Source organism: Colletotrichum acutatum (assembly GCF_030867785.1).
Source record: "Colletotrichum acutatum strain CBS 112980 chromosome Unknown BDZ83scaffold_13, whole genome shotgun sequence".
Lineage (NCBI taxonomy): Eukaryota > Fungi > Ascomycota > Sordariomycetes > Glomerellales > Glomerellaceae > Colletotrichum > Colletotrichum acutatum.
Window position 1 is genome coordinate 559573 of NW_026849007.1, and position 14995 is coordinate 574567.

Consider the following 14995-nt stretch of genomic DNA (forward strand, 5'->3'; position numbering starts at 1 on the left):
AACTTGCGGACAGCCTTGAGGTGAGGTAGAGTGAAGACAGGAAGGAAGGGTTCGGTTTTCAATCACCGTCTCCCCTCGGCGAAGAAAATGTATCATCAGCTCTCAGTCATCCTGTAAGCCCGCAGTGCAGACCTGCACGTCACCGGAGAGTTCATTTGATCCGATTGCTTAACATCAGCTCGCCTGGCGCCTGCAGCCCGCAACCGGTAGTGCGAATCGTCGGGGTTAAGACCGGTGATTAGGCACAAAGCATCTCCAGGGTGAGCTAAGGTGGGATGCAGGACTCGCGCAGGGTCCTAATGCATGGCACTTCGGCTGGAGCATCACGGACTTGGAGACTGGCGCAGGAGCTAACTCTAAATGTCCACATATCCAATTGGACTGACAGTGTCTACCAGACTGGACGAGCTACCTTACCATGAGATCATCTGTACCTTGATCTACCTTACAGCTTGCCCTGCCAACTGAGGGGGGCCTGCCTGCCGTCCTGTCATGTTGCCTGTCGTACGTCCAGTTTCGTCCAGAGGGGAAAGAGCGGTCGGTATTAGTTGATCCCCCGCCTTCCTGCTCTAAGTCTCTCTCTTGGAAAAACATAAATTCCACCTCAGTCAGCTCGCAAATTCATACACTGGTCAACCGAACGACCTGACTTTATCCTAAGTTCCTCTCATTCTGGGCTGCATTCGACTTACTTCCTCATACATCTCACAATACCTATCATCATGTCGGCCCTACCTATGGCAGCTCCGCCCAAGAGCCCCTTGGCTCGTTACCGCATTCTCTCCCCGACGGCTTCCGTTCGAGTGAGTCCTCTGTGTTTGGGCGCCATGAACTTTGGCGACGCCTGGTAAGATCACTTTGATGAGACCTGTCTCAGACATCCTGTTCTAATGAGTTTCACAGGAAGGGATACATGGGAACTTGCGATCAAAAGACCGTCGAAGAGATCCTCGACTTCTTCCATGAACAAGGGGGCAACTTCATTGACACCGCCAACAACTACCAATTCGAAGAGTCCGAAGAGTGGATTGGCGAATGGATGAAGAAAAGAGGTGTTCGTGACCAAATGGGTAAGTTTGTGCATCTATCCCAGTAGGAGCTGTATCTGAAATGGAGACAGTCATTGCAACTAAGTACACCACGAACTTCCAAGCGGGTCCCGACGCACCGGGCATCATGGCCAACTTCACCGGCAACGGATCCAAGAGCTTGCACACTTCTGTAGAGGCAAGCTTGCGCAAGCTGAAGACCGACTACATTGACCTGGTAAGCAGCTTAGTCTCTCATCTTTCAAGCGACGTCACTTACACAGAGTAGCTCTATGTTCACTGGTGGGACTATTCTACTTCTATTCCGGAGCTGATGCAGTCCCTCAACAACCTCGTCATCACCGGCAAGGTCCTCTTTCTCGGCATCAGTGACACCCCCGCATGGATCGTCAGGTAAATTCCGTCAGAAATCATCCCCATCAACGGAGCTGGGCTAACTTCCCCATTAGCAAGGCCAATGAATACGCCAGAAATCACGGACTACGCCAATTCTCAGTCTATCAAGGGCGATGGTCTGCTGCCTCGCGAGACTTTGAGCGAGAGATCATTCCAATGACCAAGGCTGAAGGTTTGCAGCGCCTTCAAAGCGAGACTGAAAAACACTCTCTCACACCATACTAGGAATGAGCTTGGCACCCTGGGGCGCGCTCGGCGGTGGCGTGAGTGCTCCCAACTCAGTCTTAGCTGATTAGAGAAGAATGACTAACTTTGAAAGAACAGGCTTTCAAGACGGAAGAGCAACGCAAGTCCCAGGAGGGCCGCAAAGTTCAGGCTAGCGAAGCGCAGATCAAGATCAGTCAGGTGCTGGAAAAGATCGCCAGCAGCAAAGGCACAATCATCACGAGTGTTGCTTTAGCTTATGTCATGCAAAAGACGCCTTACGTCTTCCCCATCGTCGGCGGCCGCACTGTCGATCATCTGAAGCAAAACATCGAGGCTTTAGCCCTCGATCTCTCTGATGAAGAAATCCAGGAGATCGAAGGAGCTGTCCCGTTCGATATGGGCTTCCCCCATAACTTTTTATGGGGAGAGAAGGTCCCGGCGAACCCTGGCGAAGTCTGGTTGTTGAACATGGGAGGAACTTTCGACTATGTTCCAGAGCCCAAGGCTATTGCACCCAAGGAAGGCGGAAAGTAGTACTATCGAGTGCGGAACCAGTACAAAAGGTGGCGGCCGATGGATTACTGAGAGGCTGTTGAAAAGCGACATGGTGTCCCGTAGCCGCTGCTTAGCTGCCTTTCAAGTACAATTTCATACACATCTCTGGCCAGGCACCGATCCAGTCTGCGATGCTGAACGTAGTCAAAATTCGCAGACCCATTGCTCCTGAGACTGTCATTAGTCTGTTCGAGGCTCTGCAATGTATCATGCAGCTTACTTGGCCTGGAAGCCAATCACCATCCATTCTTTCCGCATCGCTTACGCAGGCAGGAAGGATATCCTTGACTGGAGCTGTTGGCCTTCGGCATTTTAGTAACAAATGAAATTGGTCAAGACTGGTGTCTGAAAACTCGAAATGTTGTGCCCATTCTTATGATGCTTGGGTTGTTTGCAACATCCCCTAGAACCCGCCAGAGGCAGCACAGGACAACAGACTCCAAACAACACATGGTAAATTCTCTGGAATCAGGTAAACAGTTGTATATTGAGGCTATGTGAAGAAAAGACAAAGTGAGTTCTCATCCATTCAGTTTGATCAGATAAAACTATAATGCTTTCATGAATCTGCTTCCCATACAATCATTACGATTGATTCGTACTCACCGGGAGGATTTCGCCATGTGAGAAAGGGGTGACTTTGGTGTCTGTTCTTATCCCTGGCACAAGGAAGGCGTGACGTGGAGTACTGCAGGTGGTAACTTCCCTACCTACTTCGCTTCACTTGGAAGCAGAAGTAGTAGCTCCATCGCTCGTTCTTTCCTCCGGCGAATAACTCAAGCCGGCACCTACCTCCACTGTGAAGAACTCCTGGGAATTTCCTGCCATATTTACACCCCCCTTTCAATGCTACACTGCTAACTTTCAGCAGACTTCCTTCCACTTGTCTTGATTCCAGGCCGTAAATTGTTTGATTCTTGTTCAACTATGTCGCAGTGAGTCTAGAAGCCTACCTCTCAGAGCTAGCTAATTCAAGTGACAGGCTTCAGGAGGCTGTCTTGGCTTCGAACGATATTTTCACATTCATCGGAAGGCAAACATCCGAGCCCCCTGGAACATTGGATGCAGTCAACGACCACAGACGAAGCCTGCCGGGCTTTCCACAAGACACCAATCCAAACATTCTTGTCGGGTTATCCGTGAAGGTCGAGGAGTCAGACCAGAACTTCGACAAGTGGGAGTTCATCACTCACGACCAAAGCTCTCCGCTCCCAAGCATCGAGGAAAGCTTTTCGATTAGCGAGTCACCGTCCCAGAGAATGGGGAGCACCATGCCCACCACGCTCCTCGGCTCTGATTATAGTTTTTCGCCTTTTCCAAAATCGAGTAGTCGATTTGATCGAAACGAAGGCAAGTCTCATGTCATAAAAGCCGAAGTTTTCTAACAGCTTTACCAGCGTGGAATCCCACAGAAGATGTGCCGGTTCAAAGACGATATCATTTATCTGCGCCAAAGATATCAAGCCCCCTCAAGAGACAGCGCGGAAGGCCATCTTTGAGATACCACACGAAGATGACCATTGATAATTACAAGATGTTACCGGTACCGGAAAGATCCCAGGTGCCGGGGTATCAGAGTCTCAGGGATGGTTTTGACACAAGGGAAATCATCGGATCCAGCAAACTACGAAGTGCGAAGCGGCGAAAGAGATCTCCCGCCCTGCCTGGAATAAGCTCCCTTTCTGTATCTTGCGGCATTAAACCTGCATCATTTCGAAGCAATACGAAGAGTACCAGGATGCGCGAAAGATTTGTCATCGATCCTGATCTTCAAAGAAATACTAGAGTCAAGGCTTCATCTGAAGCCGTCGATCTGCTGGCGACGCCAGAGTCTCCAGGAGAGGCCACTTCGAATAAATTCCAGCACACCGAGAGGAGCAATGTCAACGAGAATTCGGGAAGTCCCGGAGTCTTACCATCCCTCCGCACCATCGAAGTATTGCCCATGTATAGAAGATCGAGACACCGTTCTGATAACTTGTTCATTTTATCTGATCATGCTGAAGAGACCGATTTCACAAGACACGCCGTTCTACAGTCGGACCGAGCGAACGCAGGCTCTCGTGACGCTTCTCACGTAGGCATATCAAGCACCTCGCGGGAGGCCTCAGCCACAGCGCTGGTTGGCGACGTTTTTGACGATCAGTTGGATTTGAATGAACTGGCGGCAACAGACAGTACAACACCGGCCGACACCATGACTAAGATGAAGCCAGATGCTGGACGCAAGACCTCCTTTGGTCTCATGAGCACTAGGGAAACAGATCTAAGCGGGGGAACCCAAAAGGCTTTGCCACTGGCTGGGTTGCAGGGAGGATCGGCCACTTGGGCTGGCGCGTTCGCAGACCTTAGACCACGTCCCTACGGAACCTTTTCCAGCGAGAGCAGAAATGTGGAAAGCAAGAACAAGGCGCAACTGGGTGCGAAATAGCAACACAATGGGGATATGGGTATGCAGGCGAATTTCAGGAGTGCGGAGGATATAGCAGCATGCTTGATATCGTAATTGTGTACAAGGCTTCCTTGCTGGGAGACTATTGGGAGAATCAGCTTGATGGAGACTACCAAGATTTATCAACAGCCACGCCTCTCACCCAATACAATGGGTGTCATCTGATATAATAGATATCAGGCTTTTCCGTAACCCTCCCAGTCCATTAAAATGAAATGCTTGCATATGTAAACCACCTCAAACGCCGTGCGCCCACAAGTCTTGTAAGATTCCATCACAGGTTCCTAAAGGCCGTAGTCGATCACTTCGCACCCTTGCCCTTGGCTTCCGTTTCGCCAAGCTCACGGATGAACACGCTTGCCTTGCCCTCAGCGCTATAGTCCTCCATGCCTGTTTCAAAACCCGGGCATACACCAACGGCAAGGTACTTGCCATCCTTGGAGAATGCCAGGGCCGCGACGCTATCGGGGAACTTCTGGTACTGCTTCATCCTGCGCTTGGCCTCGGCGTCCCACAAGGCGACCGTCCCATCACCACCACCCGAGGCAAAGGTGCCGTAGACGGGGTGGAACGTCATGGCGTTGACCGGGTACACGATATCGCCCTCACCGTCAGGCGCAGCCGCGCGATGGCACTTGAAGGCGTACTTGCGAGCCTGGGACTCGGCCGAGTCCTCGAACCACTCGACGGCGACGCGACCCTCGATACTGCTAGTGGCGTAGCCGGCGTCATTGGGCATGCAAGAGATGGCACGGGTGAGGAACTTGAGGGATGACTCGCGCTGTTGCCAGGGCTTGATGTCGTGGGGGCCGGGCTCGGCGAAGAGGGCGGGGATGTTGGTCAGGTCGTAGATGTTGACGAGGCGCGCGGTCATGGCGACGACGACCTTTGAGGGGCTGGCTGCCAGGGCATGTGGCTTTCCGGGCAGCTGTACGGTGATGTTCGTGTCAGAGGGCGACTTTGCGTTGTGGATCTGGAGGGTGAGGTCCCAAGAGGCGGAGATGAGGAGAGCTGTGAGGCTAATTAGACGGCGTGGCTAAGGAGTGGCATAGCTGTAACATCACTAACAGTGCTCCGGGCTGTAGACTACACATCGTGCAGGCGCGCCGTGTTGCGCAACGGCTTGCTTCTCTTCTGTCTCAAGGTCGATCCTAGATTCAAGGCATCAGCTTCGTCCAATGGCCAGTGGTGGCTTCATAGTTCGCCATACTTGTAGACGCAGTGGTCTAAACACGCCGCGTAGGCCTCGTTGTCTGTCGCGCCAAAAGTCACGTCTAGGACAGGCGCTCGGAACTCAATGGCTTTGATGAGAACGCCTGGCGAATCTTCACCTCCGCTGTGTGTGTCGTAGAGGTAGATCTTCTTGTCCCAGCAGGATACCAGGAGTCTAGTAGGCGATTCGGGCGCATACGAAAGCGAGGAGATGGCGTCGCTAGGCGGTTGCGCCAGCTCGAATTGGGAAGCTGTTGAGGTGTCAGTAGTTGGCCAAAGTTGTTCGAACGATATTGGAGGTCGAAGCCTTCCAAGAACTCACCAGGTGCCATTTTTGGGGTTATTGTTCTGATGTTGTCGAAGCTCTTACGGTGAAGTAGCTCTATGCGCCTCTAACAACAAGCAGCTCTGGGTGTACCTGGATGTTAGCTTCTGGGGTCTGTTTACCTGAACAATTTGGTTGGAGGGGCGCTCACGTGGCGATAAGCGAAGCAGAGCTTATCGGCCGAATCAGCACCGATTCTGCCATGGACTACCGCCCCAAAAGCAACCCCCACCACTGTTCGGATTTCTGCGATTTGTGAACCGCAGTAGCAAAATTGTGACTCGATCGCCCAATCACCAACGTAACGCCGCTCACACCCAAAAGGCTGCTTCTTTCGCTTTTCGACGTCGCCCCCGAGCAACCGATCCCTCCGCAAGCGATATCAGGACCGACGAGTAGGCCGATTCTCCACCGAGCACAGAGGAAACAAGCTATCCAAAGACCGGAAGGACGTGTAAAAAGCCCGCGCGCCTTCTTTCGCACCCCGCCCCTCCACACCTGTTGGCCGACCACCTTCAACAACACCACACAACCGCCACCACCACCCTTCGTACTCGACGACTTCGAGCACCAGTAGCCAAGATGGCGGAACCGAACTACAGTCACTTTCGATACTTCGAAAACAAGTACCCCGAGATCGATGAGTTCGTCATGGTCAACGTCAAGCAGGTTTGTGCCCCGCCGGCCCAACGCACACGGCGAGCCGAACCGCCCAAACCCACCCGGTCGCCGTGGATATGAAGGGTACAGAGGAGAGACAGAGGGAACATCCAGGTCTGACTGGTGATATAGATTGCCGAGATGGGTGCCTACGTCAAGCTTCTCGAGTACGACAACATTGACGGCATGATTCTGCTTTCCGAACTTTCGAGACGTCGTATCAGAAGTATCCAGAAGCTCATCCGTGTGGGCCGCAACGAGGTTGTCGTCGTCCTACGTGTCGACAAGGAGAAGGGTTATATCGATCTTTCCAAGCGTCGTGTGTCGCCAGAGGATATTATCAAGTGCGAGGAGCGGTACAACAAGGGCAAGATGGTCCACTCCATCATGCGCCACGTCGCCGAGAAGACCCTTACCCCGATCGAGCAGCTCTACGAGACCATCGCATGGCCCCTCAACAAGAAGTACGGTCACGCGATTGACGCCTTCAAGCTGTCTATCACGTGAGTTGAGGACTATATGCCGCTATAGCAAGAGAGATCGAGGATACTGATGCGTAAGGATAGGAACGCCGAGGTCTGGAACGACGCCACCTTCCCCAGCGAGGCCGTCTCCGAGGAGTTGAAGTCATATATCGCGAAGCGTCTCACCCCTCAACCCACAAAGGTCCGTGCCGACGTTGAGGTCACCTGCTTCGGATACGAGGGTATCGACGCCGTCAAGAACGCCCTGCGCACTGCCGAGGCGCGCAACGACGACCAGACCCAGGTCAAGGTCAGACTCGTGTCCCCCCCTCTGTACGTCCTGACCAGCACGTGCCTGGACAAGAACCTCGGTATTACTCGCCTCGAGGAGGCCATTGTCGAGATCCGCAACAGCATCGAGGCTGCCGGCGGTTCGTTGGTGGTGAAGATGGAGCCCAAGGCCGTTACGGAGAGCGATGACGCCGAGCTACAGGCTCTCATGGAGAAGAGGGAGCGCGAGAACGCCGAGGTCAGCGGTGACGAGAGTGTCTCTGAGAGCGACGACAACCCGGAGGTTTAGATTTTTCCTTTGGAGTCAACGTCATCACAACAAAAAAGGGGCGGCTGGTAGAATGAGCGTACTGGCAGGCTGGGAATCCAGAGTGATTCTAATGAGACGACCAAAAAAGAGTCTAAACATTTCAAAATTGTTCCCTGGCTGATTGTGAGTGAGCGACGGACTGATGATGCTATGAAAGGAATGACCCGTACCTATTAATACGATGTATGGCCGGTCTTACCACAAGCTGGGGCACTTAGCGAGAAGACGAATATGTCCACCATAATCAACCCAATTGACGACAACAGCTTTCCCCGCACGCAACATGACGGCTCATCAAAGCACAAATGTCAGTGATTTCCCCCTAAGTAAAGTCGTCCTCCGATGGCCACATTCGCATAGTCCACTTATAGGACGGACGATCGTGGGTTTGCCATCTCGTCGGCGCAGGCGTCAGTAATGTTGCGATGATGGAGCTGTCTAATCTCCCGCATGAAGAAGGATGCTCCCAACGGTATGACTGGAGGTTCCCAAGTGCGCAGTTCCCGAGACGAGATGCTGTAGGGCGAGAACGACTGGCAGCTAGTCCTACCTATCCTAGGTCCTGCCTCACCGAACCTTCATCCGATAAGTTTCCCATCACCTGACTACACCTGAATATGCACAGGAAGCCCATATAGGTCCCTCCAATTCCATTCCAGTCACCAGCCAGGAGGCGCCCGTCTAGGTCGACGGGTCAGGTCAAACTGGCTGGGTGGTGGAGTGGTTTAAGGTCAATAATCAAAAAATTCAATTACGCCCATAGCCTACTCGACGACAGGCTACGAGTTCGAGTTCGATTCCCAGCATGAGCACCAAGAGATGTAACCCCCAATTCAGCACCGAGGGGGTGAACTCTTTTTTGGTTTAGATTGTGTTGCTCTTCGTTCAAAGTACCTATGTATTATATGTACTAGAAATTTCACGATTTCGGTCTCACCCTCGAGGATTTAGAATAAGATAGATACAATGTTGATTAATTGAAGGCATCTACAACTCGAAGATTGGGCCCAAGTAGTGGAACCAAAGGAGACGAATCGAGCAGAGGCAATAGAGTGTTGTATGATCGGTACACTTCAACTCAATTTTGCGGTTCATTACTCATCTTTAAGTGTTCCCTTCTCACTAAGTGGAATACAGAAAAATGATGCTTTCTACACAATTGTGAAAGAAAGAGATGTCGGATTGTATGATGGAATCTCGAAAGTCCCGTAGTTAGTGTGAAGTTGTGAGGCGCGGTTGTTGTCCCCAAAGCTCCGTCAGGTACCTTAGGTTGCTTCCTGTGATAAAGTTGATAAGATAAGAGATAAGATAACAACATGAGATGATGGAGAGCTCGAAACCTTCCTCGCGACAATTCTACCGGCAACAGGAGAGAAGGCGCTGTTCCCAAGGCACAGCGCGGCAAATCTCCGCGACAACCTGACAATATCTTGCGCCCATGGCTTCCCGTTCGCTATGGGCGCGCGCACGAGGCAGTTTCCTCGGTGACACCACACTCCGTCTGCTTGGGCTTGCGACCTGGATTCCGGTCGTGATTACCTTCAACGACCATGTTGCAACCATCACGAGCATCAGCGGCGGCTCCATGTACCCCTACTACAACGAGGATCGCAATATGACGACTGCAAATGATATGGTGCTCAATTGGAGGTGGAAACCCTCCTACGGGCTCCAGAGAGGCATGATTGTCACATTTAGGTACGTTTTCACTGGCCCTCCGTACCCCCCACCTCTCATGAAGGTTGGAAAGCCGGGCGGCGAGCTAACCGTTGTGCTTGCTTTTCGCAGGAGCCCTTTTCATCCCGAGACCGTAGCGATCAAGAGAGTCGTCGCGCTGGAAGGCGAATATGTCACGACGAGAGCACCGTATCCGGAGAGAGTGGTCAGGGTGCCGCAGGGCCATATTTGGGTGGAGGGGGATGGGCCACAGGATCAGACGCTGGACAGTAATACGTACGGCCCGATATCCATGGCGCTGGTGACAGGGAAATGCATATGGAATATCTGGCCTTGGCGCAAGTTTGGGCGCGTGAAATGGGAAGAACACAAATTCAAGGATAGATACTGAAGCGCGAATGGCTTCGTGTATGAATAAGCATGTGGGCGGGATATGTAGAAAGTCCCGGATTCGGGATACAGGGTCTTTGAAAGTTTATGTATACCATGAGGTACTAGTCAATGACTGGGTACTTTCAACTTCAACTCCCATTTGAGTACTCCAGATTGTTTTCAATGACGATTGGAATATCTGGTTTCTTAGGTGCGGGCAATTCAAAATCCCGCCCATATTCGAAGCGGCGCGGGCTGTCCCGCGTTGCAGCTCGGAGCTCTCGGGACCGGGCTTTCAGCTCAGGGCCTTAGGTCCGGCTGATTTAGTCGACGCTGGCAGCTGATGAAAGAAAGAGACGGGAGCTCACCCGACGGTGACGCAGCGGGAGTGCAGTATTGAATGTGGTCTGTGCACCACCAACAAAAATTCCCAGAGTCGGGAACCCTGCATTGAAATTTCGATATCATTATCTGCAGCTGCTGCTCCTCCTCGCCGCCGCCAAGTTTTTGACTGCGCCAATTAACCCACGCAACAATCAACGACGAGGAGGCCTCTCCTTCAATTTCCCCTCGAAACCAATTTGCCGCGTTATTTCTTCTGTCGTCCCGCAGCGGGAACTCACCAGTGCCCAACCGCGAATCTCTTTCCCCCCTTCGACATCGAAAACCGACCGACGTCAGCATTTCAGGACCGAGAGGGACCGACCCTTGACGCAGACCGGAGAGTGCCTGGTCAATCAACGACAGGCACCACTCGCAAATGTCCGTCGCTGACCGCATCGTCAGCTCCCTAGCTCCTGCCGATAACCACGCGCAAACGATTCAGGGGGGCATCTCGGCTTCGACCCCGGCGGCGGCGGCCTCGTTCGAGGAGGATAGACATGCGGTACAGACGGGAGGACTATTGCCGGATATCAGAACAGTCGGACAATCTTTTAGACAGGAGGATATGAGTCTCCAAGATGACTCTTTCGAAGAGGAAGGCCGTCCGCCTTACCTCCACGCCATGATTGCTGGAGGTGTCGGAGGTTCGACGGGCGACATGCTCATGCACTCCCTGGACACGGTCAAGACGCGGCAACAGGGCGACCCGCATATACCGCCAAAATATACGTCCTTGGGCTCGTCATACTACAAAATATTGCGGCAAGAGGGCGTCCGGCGAGGTCTTTATGGCGGATGGATACCGGCTCTGGGTGGTTCCCTTCCAGGCACGATGCTGTTTTTTGGGACGTACGAATGGAGCAAACGGTTTCTCATTGACCATGGTGTGCAACAGCACCTGGCCTACCTCTCAGCTGGTTCGTCGATTCTTGCGCTTTGCTGTTGAGAGGCACTAATTGACTGACTATTGCCTAGGCTTTCTCGGAGACTTGGCCGGCTCCATCGTCTACGTTCCATCCGAGGTATTGAAGACCCGCTTGCAGTTGCAAGGACGGTATAACAATCCATATTTCAAATCGGGTTATAACTACAGAGGAACCGTTGATGCGGCGCGGACGATTGTCCGTCACGAAGGACCGGCTGCGCTCTTCCACGGTTACCAGGCAACACTGGCCCGTGATCTCCCATTTTCAGCACTTCAGTTCATGTTTTGGGAGCAATTCCACGCCTGGGCACGCACCTACAAGCAGAGCAGAGATGTTGGTGTGCCGCTGGAGCTCCTTACCGGCGGTCTCGCCGGCAGCTTGGCTGGCATTATGACATGTCCTCTGGATGTCGTCAAGACGCGCTTGCAGACGCAGGTACACCCTGATCTGTTGCCCAAAGAGATGAAGCCGGTGGCCAAGGGCGCTGCGCACGCTTCAACATCAAAGTCTCAGACGCGCAACATTTCAACGTCTTCGCCCTCGACGCATACCCCGCGACCAGGCGCGGTCAACTTGCAGACTTCGTCCGTCATTGAAGGTCTCAAGGTCATTTACCAGACGGAAGGGGTCAGTGGATGGTTCAGGGGCGTGGGTCCCCGTGGCGTATGGACTTTTATTCAGAGTGGCACCATGCTGTTCTTGTACCAACGCATTCTCAAGTCATTAGAGACTTGGGATCCACCAGTGGAAGAGCAGGAGCGCGCCATCTAAGGAGGTTTTGGAGGTTGGGCTGGAAATGGGTGATACCAGGGTTGGATGGAGAAAAAACAAAACATTGTACAAACAACCCCCTCTGTACACTTTGTAAGGATAAACATGGGACTGGCGTTTGACGGCATACCTTAGTAGAAGGGACATGGTGTCCGATAGAGAGCTGATAGAGCGAAAGACAAGTCTCACTTCAAGTGCTGGTCTGATTTACAAAGAGCCAAAGTCACTGTGTGCGATATGGTGGCCTAAAATAGTTGTTTTCAAAGAGAGTGAATCATCACAAGGCTCACTTGAGGCAAATGTCATAATAAGGTATAATAGCTATAGGATTATACCTCATAAAGCACCAAACAAATCTCGTGTGAAAGACATGTGAGAGATGCTGCAATAAGGTAAGCTTTCCAGGTTGACTCCCTGGGATGACCGTACTCCAGCTGTCAAATGCAGCAACCTGCAGTACCTGCCTGCCCCGCCAGGTTCTAGCCCGAGTTCCTAATCAATGGCCTGGGGAGGGACTAGACCCCTGGCTACCCGCTAAGACCCCCCTTGCGTGACGACAGACCGAGCTTCCATGGCTGACGCGGGGTGTGCTGAAGCTTCCCTGGTGCAGCTCCCAAAATTTCGACCTTTGAAACACGCGCCTCGCGACAGGACCCAAGACCTTGGAACGCTTCCATTGTTCACCACTCTTCCACCCACCACATCACCGATCCAACCACGCAACCGCTTTCACGGATTGAACATACAAGGAGCTTCACGTTCGAATTCAATAGACGTTCCAATGGCCTCTGACTCAGGCACACCCCCTCCTCCACGGGAGCCGACCCCGGGCGGCTCCCTTCCATCTTCGACTGCCATCCCCTTGAAGAGACCTGCTCTCGAAGAAGACTTTACTCCTTCTGTACCTTCGCCACTCAATCCCGACGTCAGGTCTACACCAAAACCTTCAGGTGCCGATGAAATGCCAGCAAAGCGCAATAAGAAGGAGTCGCTGAAGAAGCGCGAGTCCAAGGGCGCCTTTGGCGGCGACAGCAACCGTGGCACACCGGACCCCAAGCATCGCGAACCTAAGCAGTCCGACTACAGTCCGATGCGCTACAAGCTGGCGCCTCCCAAGCCTTCCGACTTTGAGCCCGCTCGCGGAGCCAGCTTCACTCATCACCACAACGTCCCTGCTTTGGATGGAAGCGAGATCCAGTTCTACGAGACGTCGGAGCAGTGAGTTTACCGATAGCTCTATGCGCCTGACTGAAGATGCTAACGAGACCAAAGTGTTCACAATAAGAAAAGCTACCACTACACTCACTGTATAGCGGACCCCGGATTTCCCTCAGCGCTATACTACCGCGGCACCGAAGCAGAGCCCACAGGGCCTCATCTCAGCTTCGAAGACAGCGCAACTCATCTGTTCTTTGACCAGACGGGCCTTCATATTACGACCAACAAGGGTTTCCGCATGACGCGCGCGAATGTCGCTATCCGGGAGGGACGGTTCTACTGGGAGACCAAGATTACAAGAGGAATTGTCGACAAGACAAGCGGAGACGAGAAGTCCGAGTCGCATGGCCACGTGCGCATGGGTTTCGCGAGAAGAGAGGCGACTTTGGATGCGCCGGTTGGCTTCGACGCATACAGTTACGGCTTGCGCGACGTTGGTGGTGAGAAGGTGTACATGTCACGACCCAAGTCCTTCTTCCCCGAAGGAGAGGGCATCCGAGAGGGCGATGTCATTGGCCTGGAGATCCAGTTGCCTTCGGAACGTCTACAGCGCAAGGTCCTGGCTGGCCAGTACAATCCAGCCGTTGATACCGGCTTGGACGATGACAGCACAAACTTTGATGCGCCTAACATTGTCCGCGACCGCATTCCCATCCGCTTCAAGTCGCACATCTACTTTGAGAAGATTGACTACCACACAACCAAGGAGCTCGAGGACCTCATGAACCCCTCACCCGTCTCGTCCGGCCCCGCCAACTCAGTTGAAGCGCCCAACCCTAACCACGTCGTCCCCGCCCTCCGCACGCTTCCCGGATCCTTCATCAAGGTGTACAAGAACGGCGTGCTCATGGGCACCCCGTTCACCGACCTCCTCGCCTTCCTGCCCCCGGCCTCCAAGCCGCAGGGACAAATCGGCGCTCGCGAGGGCCTCGACAACGGCATGCTCGGCTACTATCCCGCCGTGAGCGTCTTTAGAGGCGGTGCTGCCGAGGTCAACTTTGGCCCCGACTTTTGGTTCCCGCCTCCCGGGCTCGAAGAGGGCCCCGACGACAATGAGGTGTCCATGATCGACGCCGGACAGGAAGAATCCAAGAAGGCAGCGCCGCCGTCGTCGCTGCCCGCGTACCCTGGCCTGGATCAGGTGCGGCCCGTCTCGGAGCGGTACACGGAGCAGATTGTTGAAGATATCGTCTACGACATCATTGACGAGGTTGACTTTTGGGTCCAGGATGGCTGCAAAGTCATTGATCGTTTCGGTCAGGGGGGCGAGAAGGCCGGTCAGACGGGCAGTCTTGCGGCTGGTGGACGCGAGGAGATTAAGGAGCTGGTTCAGGACGACTAGAGGGGATGCCCCTCACGATGGAGGAGGCAATGTTGTGAGACATAGTGGCATTTCTTTTTTTTTGTTTCGCTGCCGGAAGATACCCAGACAGAACTTTGCGATTATGCAGGTCTTTTGCATTCCAATTCATAGCTGTTCATTAAAACTATCACTGGGTGAGGAACATGAGTGGGAAAATGCCCTCTCTACGTACAGAATTCTAATTTTCCAGAGGATAAAGGATCATCGAAGTACGAGAATGAATGTATTTCACCCCTCTCATCATGTAATTCTCATCCTTGCCTGTCCATTTCTTTCATATGTCGTTCCAATCATTCGTCGCATACCTAGTAAAGGAGACGCAAGCCGTAAGGGTCATTAAAAAGAGGAATCGTAAAGAAACAG

The 14995-nt window shown here is 53.0% G+C and overlaps 7 protein-coding genes across 7 annotated transcripts; 6 read left to right on the forward strand and 1 right to left on the reverse strand.

The window, feature by feature from the left end:
- Positions 1–261: 261 nt before the first annotated feature.
- Positions 262–2467, forward strand: BDZ83DRAFT_72562 (aldo/keto reductase). Its single transcript, XM_060512738.1, has 7 exons — positions 262–847; positions 904–1070; positions 1121–1266; positions 1318–1442; positions 1499–1617; positions 1671–1708; positions 1770–2467. The coding sequence occupies exons 1-7, from the start codon at positions 723–725 to the stop codon at positions 2184–2186; spliced, it is 1137 nt and encodes a 378-aa protein (XP_060369257.1). The 5' UTR covers positions 262–722; the 3' UTR covers positions 2187–2467.
- Positions 2468–2863: 396 nt separating this feature from the next.
- BDZ83DRAFT_72557 (uncharacterized protein) lies at positions 2864–4799 on the forward strand. The gene is made up of 4 exons (XM_060512737.1): positions 2864–2901; positions 3079–3142; positions 3190–3557; positions 3605–4799. The coding sequence occupies exons 2-4, from the start codon at positions 3135–3137 to the stop codon at positions 4636–4638; spliced, it is 1410 nt and encodes a 469-aa protein (XP_060369258.1). The 5' UTR covers positions 2864–2901; positions 3079–3134; the 3' UTR covers positions 4639–4799.
- BDZ83DRAFT_72451 (WD domain-containing protein) lies at positions 4800–6534 on the reverse strand. The gene is made up of 5 exons (XM_060512662.1): positions 6348–6534; positions 6194–6279; positions 5870–6122; positions 5728–5810; positions 4800–5670 (listed from the first exon to the last, which is right to left on the reverse strand). Exons 2-5 carry the CDS (start codon positions 6201–6203, stop codon positions 4961–4963), a joined length of 1056 nt encoding a protein of 351 aa, XP_060369259.1. The 5' UTR covers positions 6204–6279; positions 6348–6534; the 3' UTR covers positions 4800–4960.
- Positions 6535–6778: 244 nt separating this feature from the next.
- BDZ83DRAFT_748644 (eukaryotic translation initiation factor 2 alpha subunit) lies at positions 6779–7900 on the forward strand (the record flags this gene model as incomplete). The annotated part of the gene is made up of 3 exons (XM_060513647.1): positions 6779–6865; positions 6989–7359; positions 7423–7900. The coding sequence occupies 3 exons, from the start codon at positions 6779–6781 to the stop codon at positions 7898–7900; spliced, it is 936 nt and encodes a 311-aa protein (XP_060369260.1).
- Positions 7901–9163: 1263 nt separating this feature from the next.
- BDZ83DRAFT_607134 (peptidase S24/S26A/S26B/S26C) lies at positions 9164–10221 on the forward strand. The gene is made up of 2 exons (XM_060507410.1): positions 9164–9619; positions 9710–10221. Exons 1-2 carry the CDS (start codon positions 9360–9362, stop codon positions 9987–9989), a joined length of 540 nt encoding a protein of 179 aa, XP_060369261.1. The 5' UTR covers positions 9164–9359; the 3' UTR covers positions 9990–10221.
- Positions 10222–10522: 301 nt separating this feature from the next.
- On the forward strand, positions 10523–12400 carry BDZ83DRAFT_72576 (mitochondrial carrier domain-containing protein). The gene is made up of 2 exons (XM_060512741.1): positions 10523–11271; positions 11330–12400. Exons 1-2 carry the CDS (start codon positions 10731–10733, stop codon positions 12049–12051), a joined length of 1263 nt encoding a protein of 420 aa, XP_060369262.1. The 5' UTR covers positions 10523–10730; the 3' UTR covers positions 12052–12400.
- A 432-nt stretch (positions 12401–12832) lies between these two features.
- On the forward strand, positions 12833–14611 carry BDZ83DRAFT_569058 (SPRY domain-containing protein; the record flags this gene model as incomplete). Its single annotated transcript, XM_060504146.1, has 2 exons — positions 12833–13269; positions 13324–14611. 2 exons carry the CDS (start codon positions 12833–12835, stop codon positions 14609–14611), a joined length of 1725 nt encoding a protein of 574 aa, XP_060369263.1.
- Positions 14612–14995: the final 384 nt, after the last annotated feature.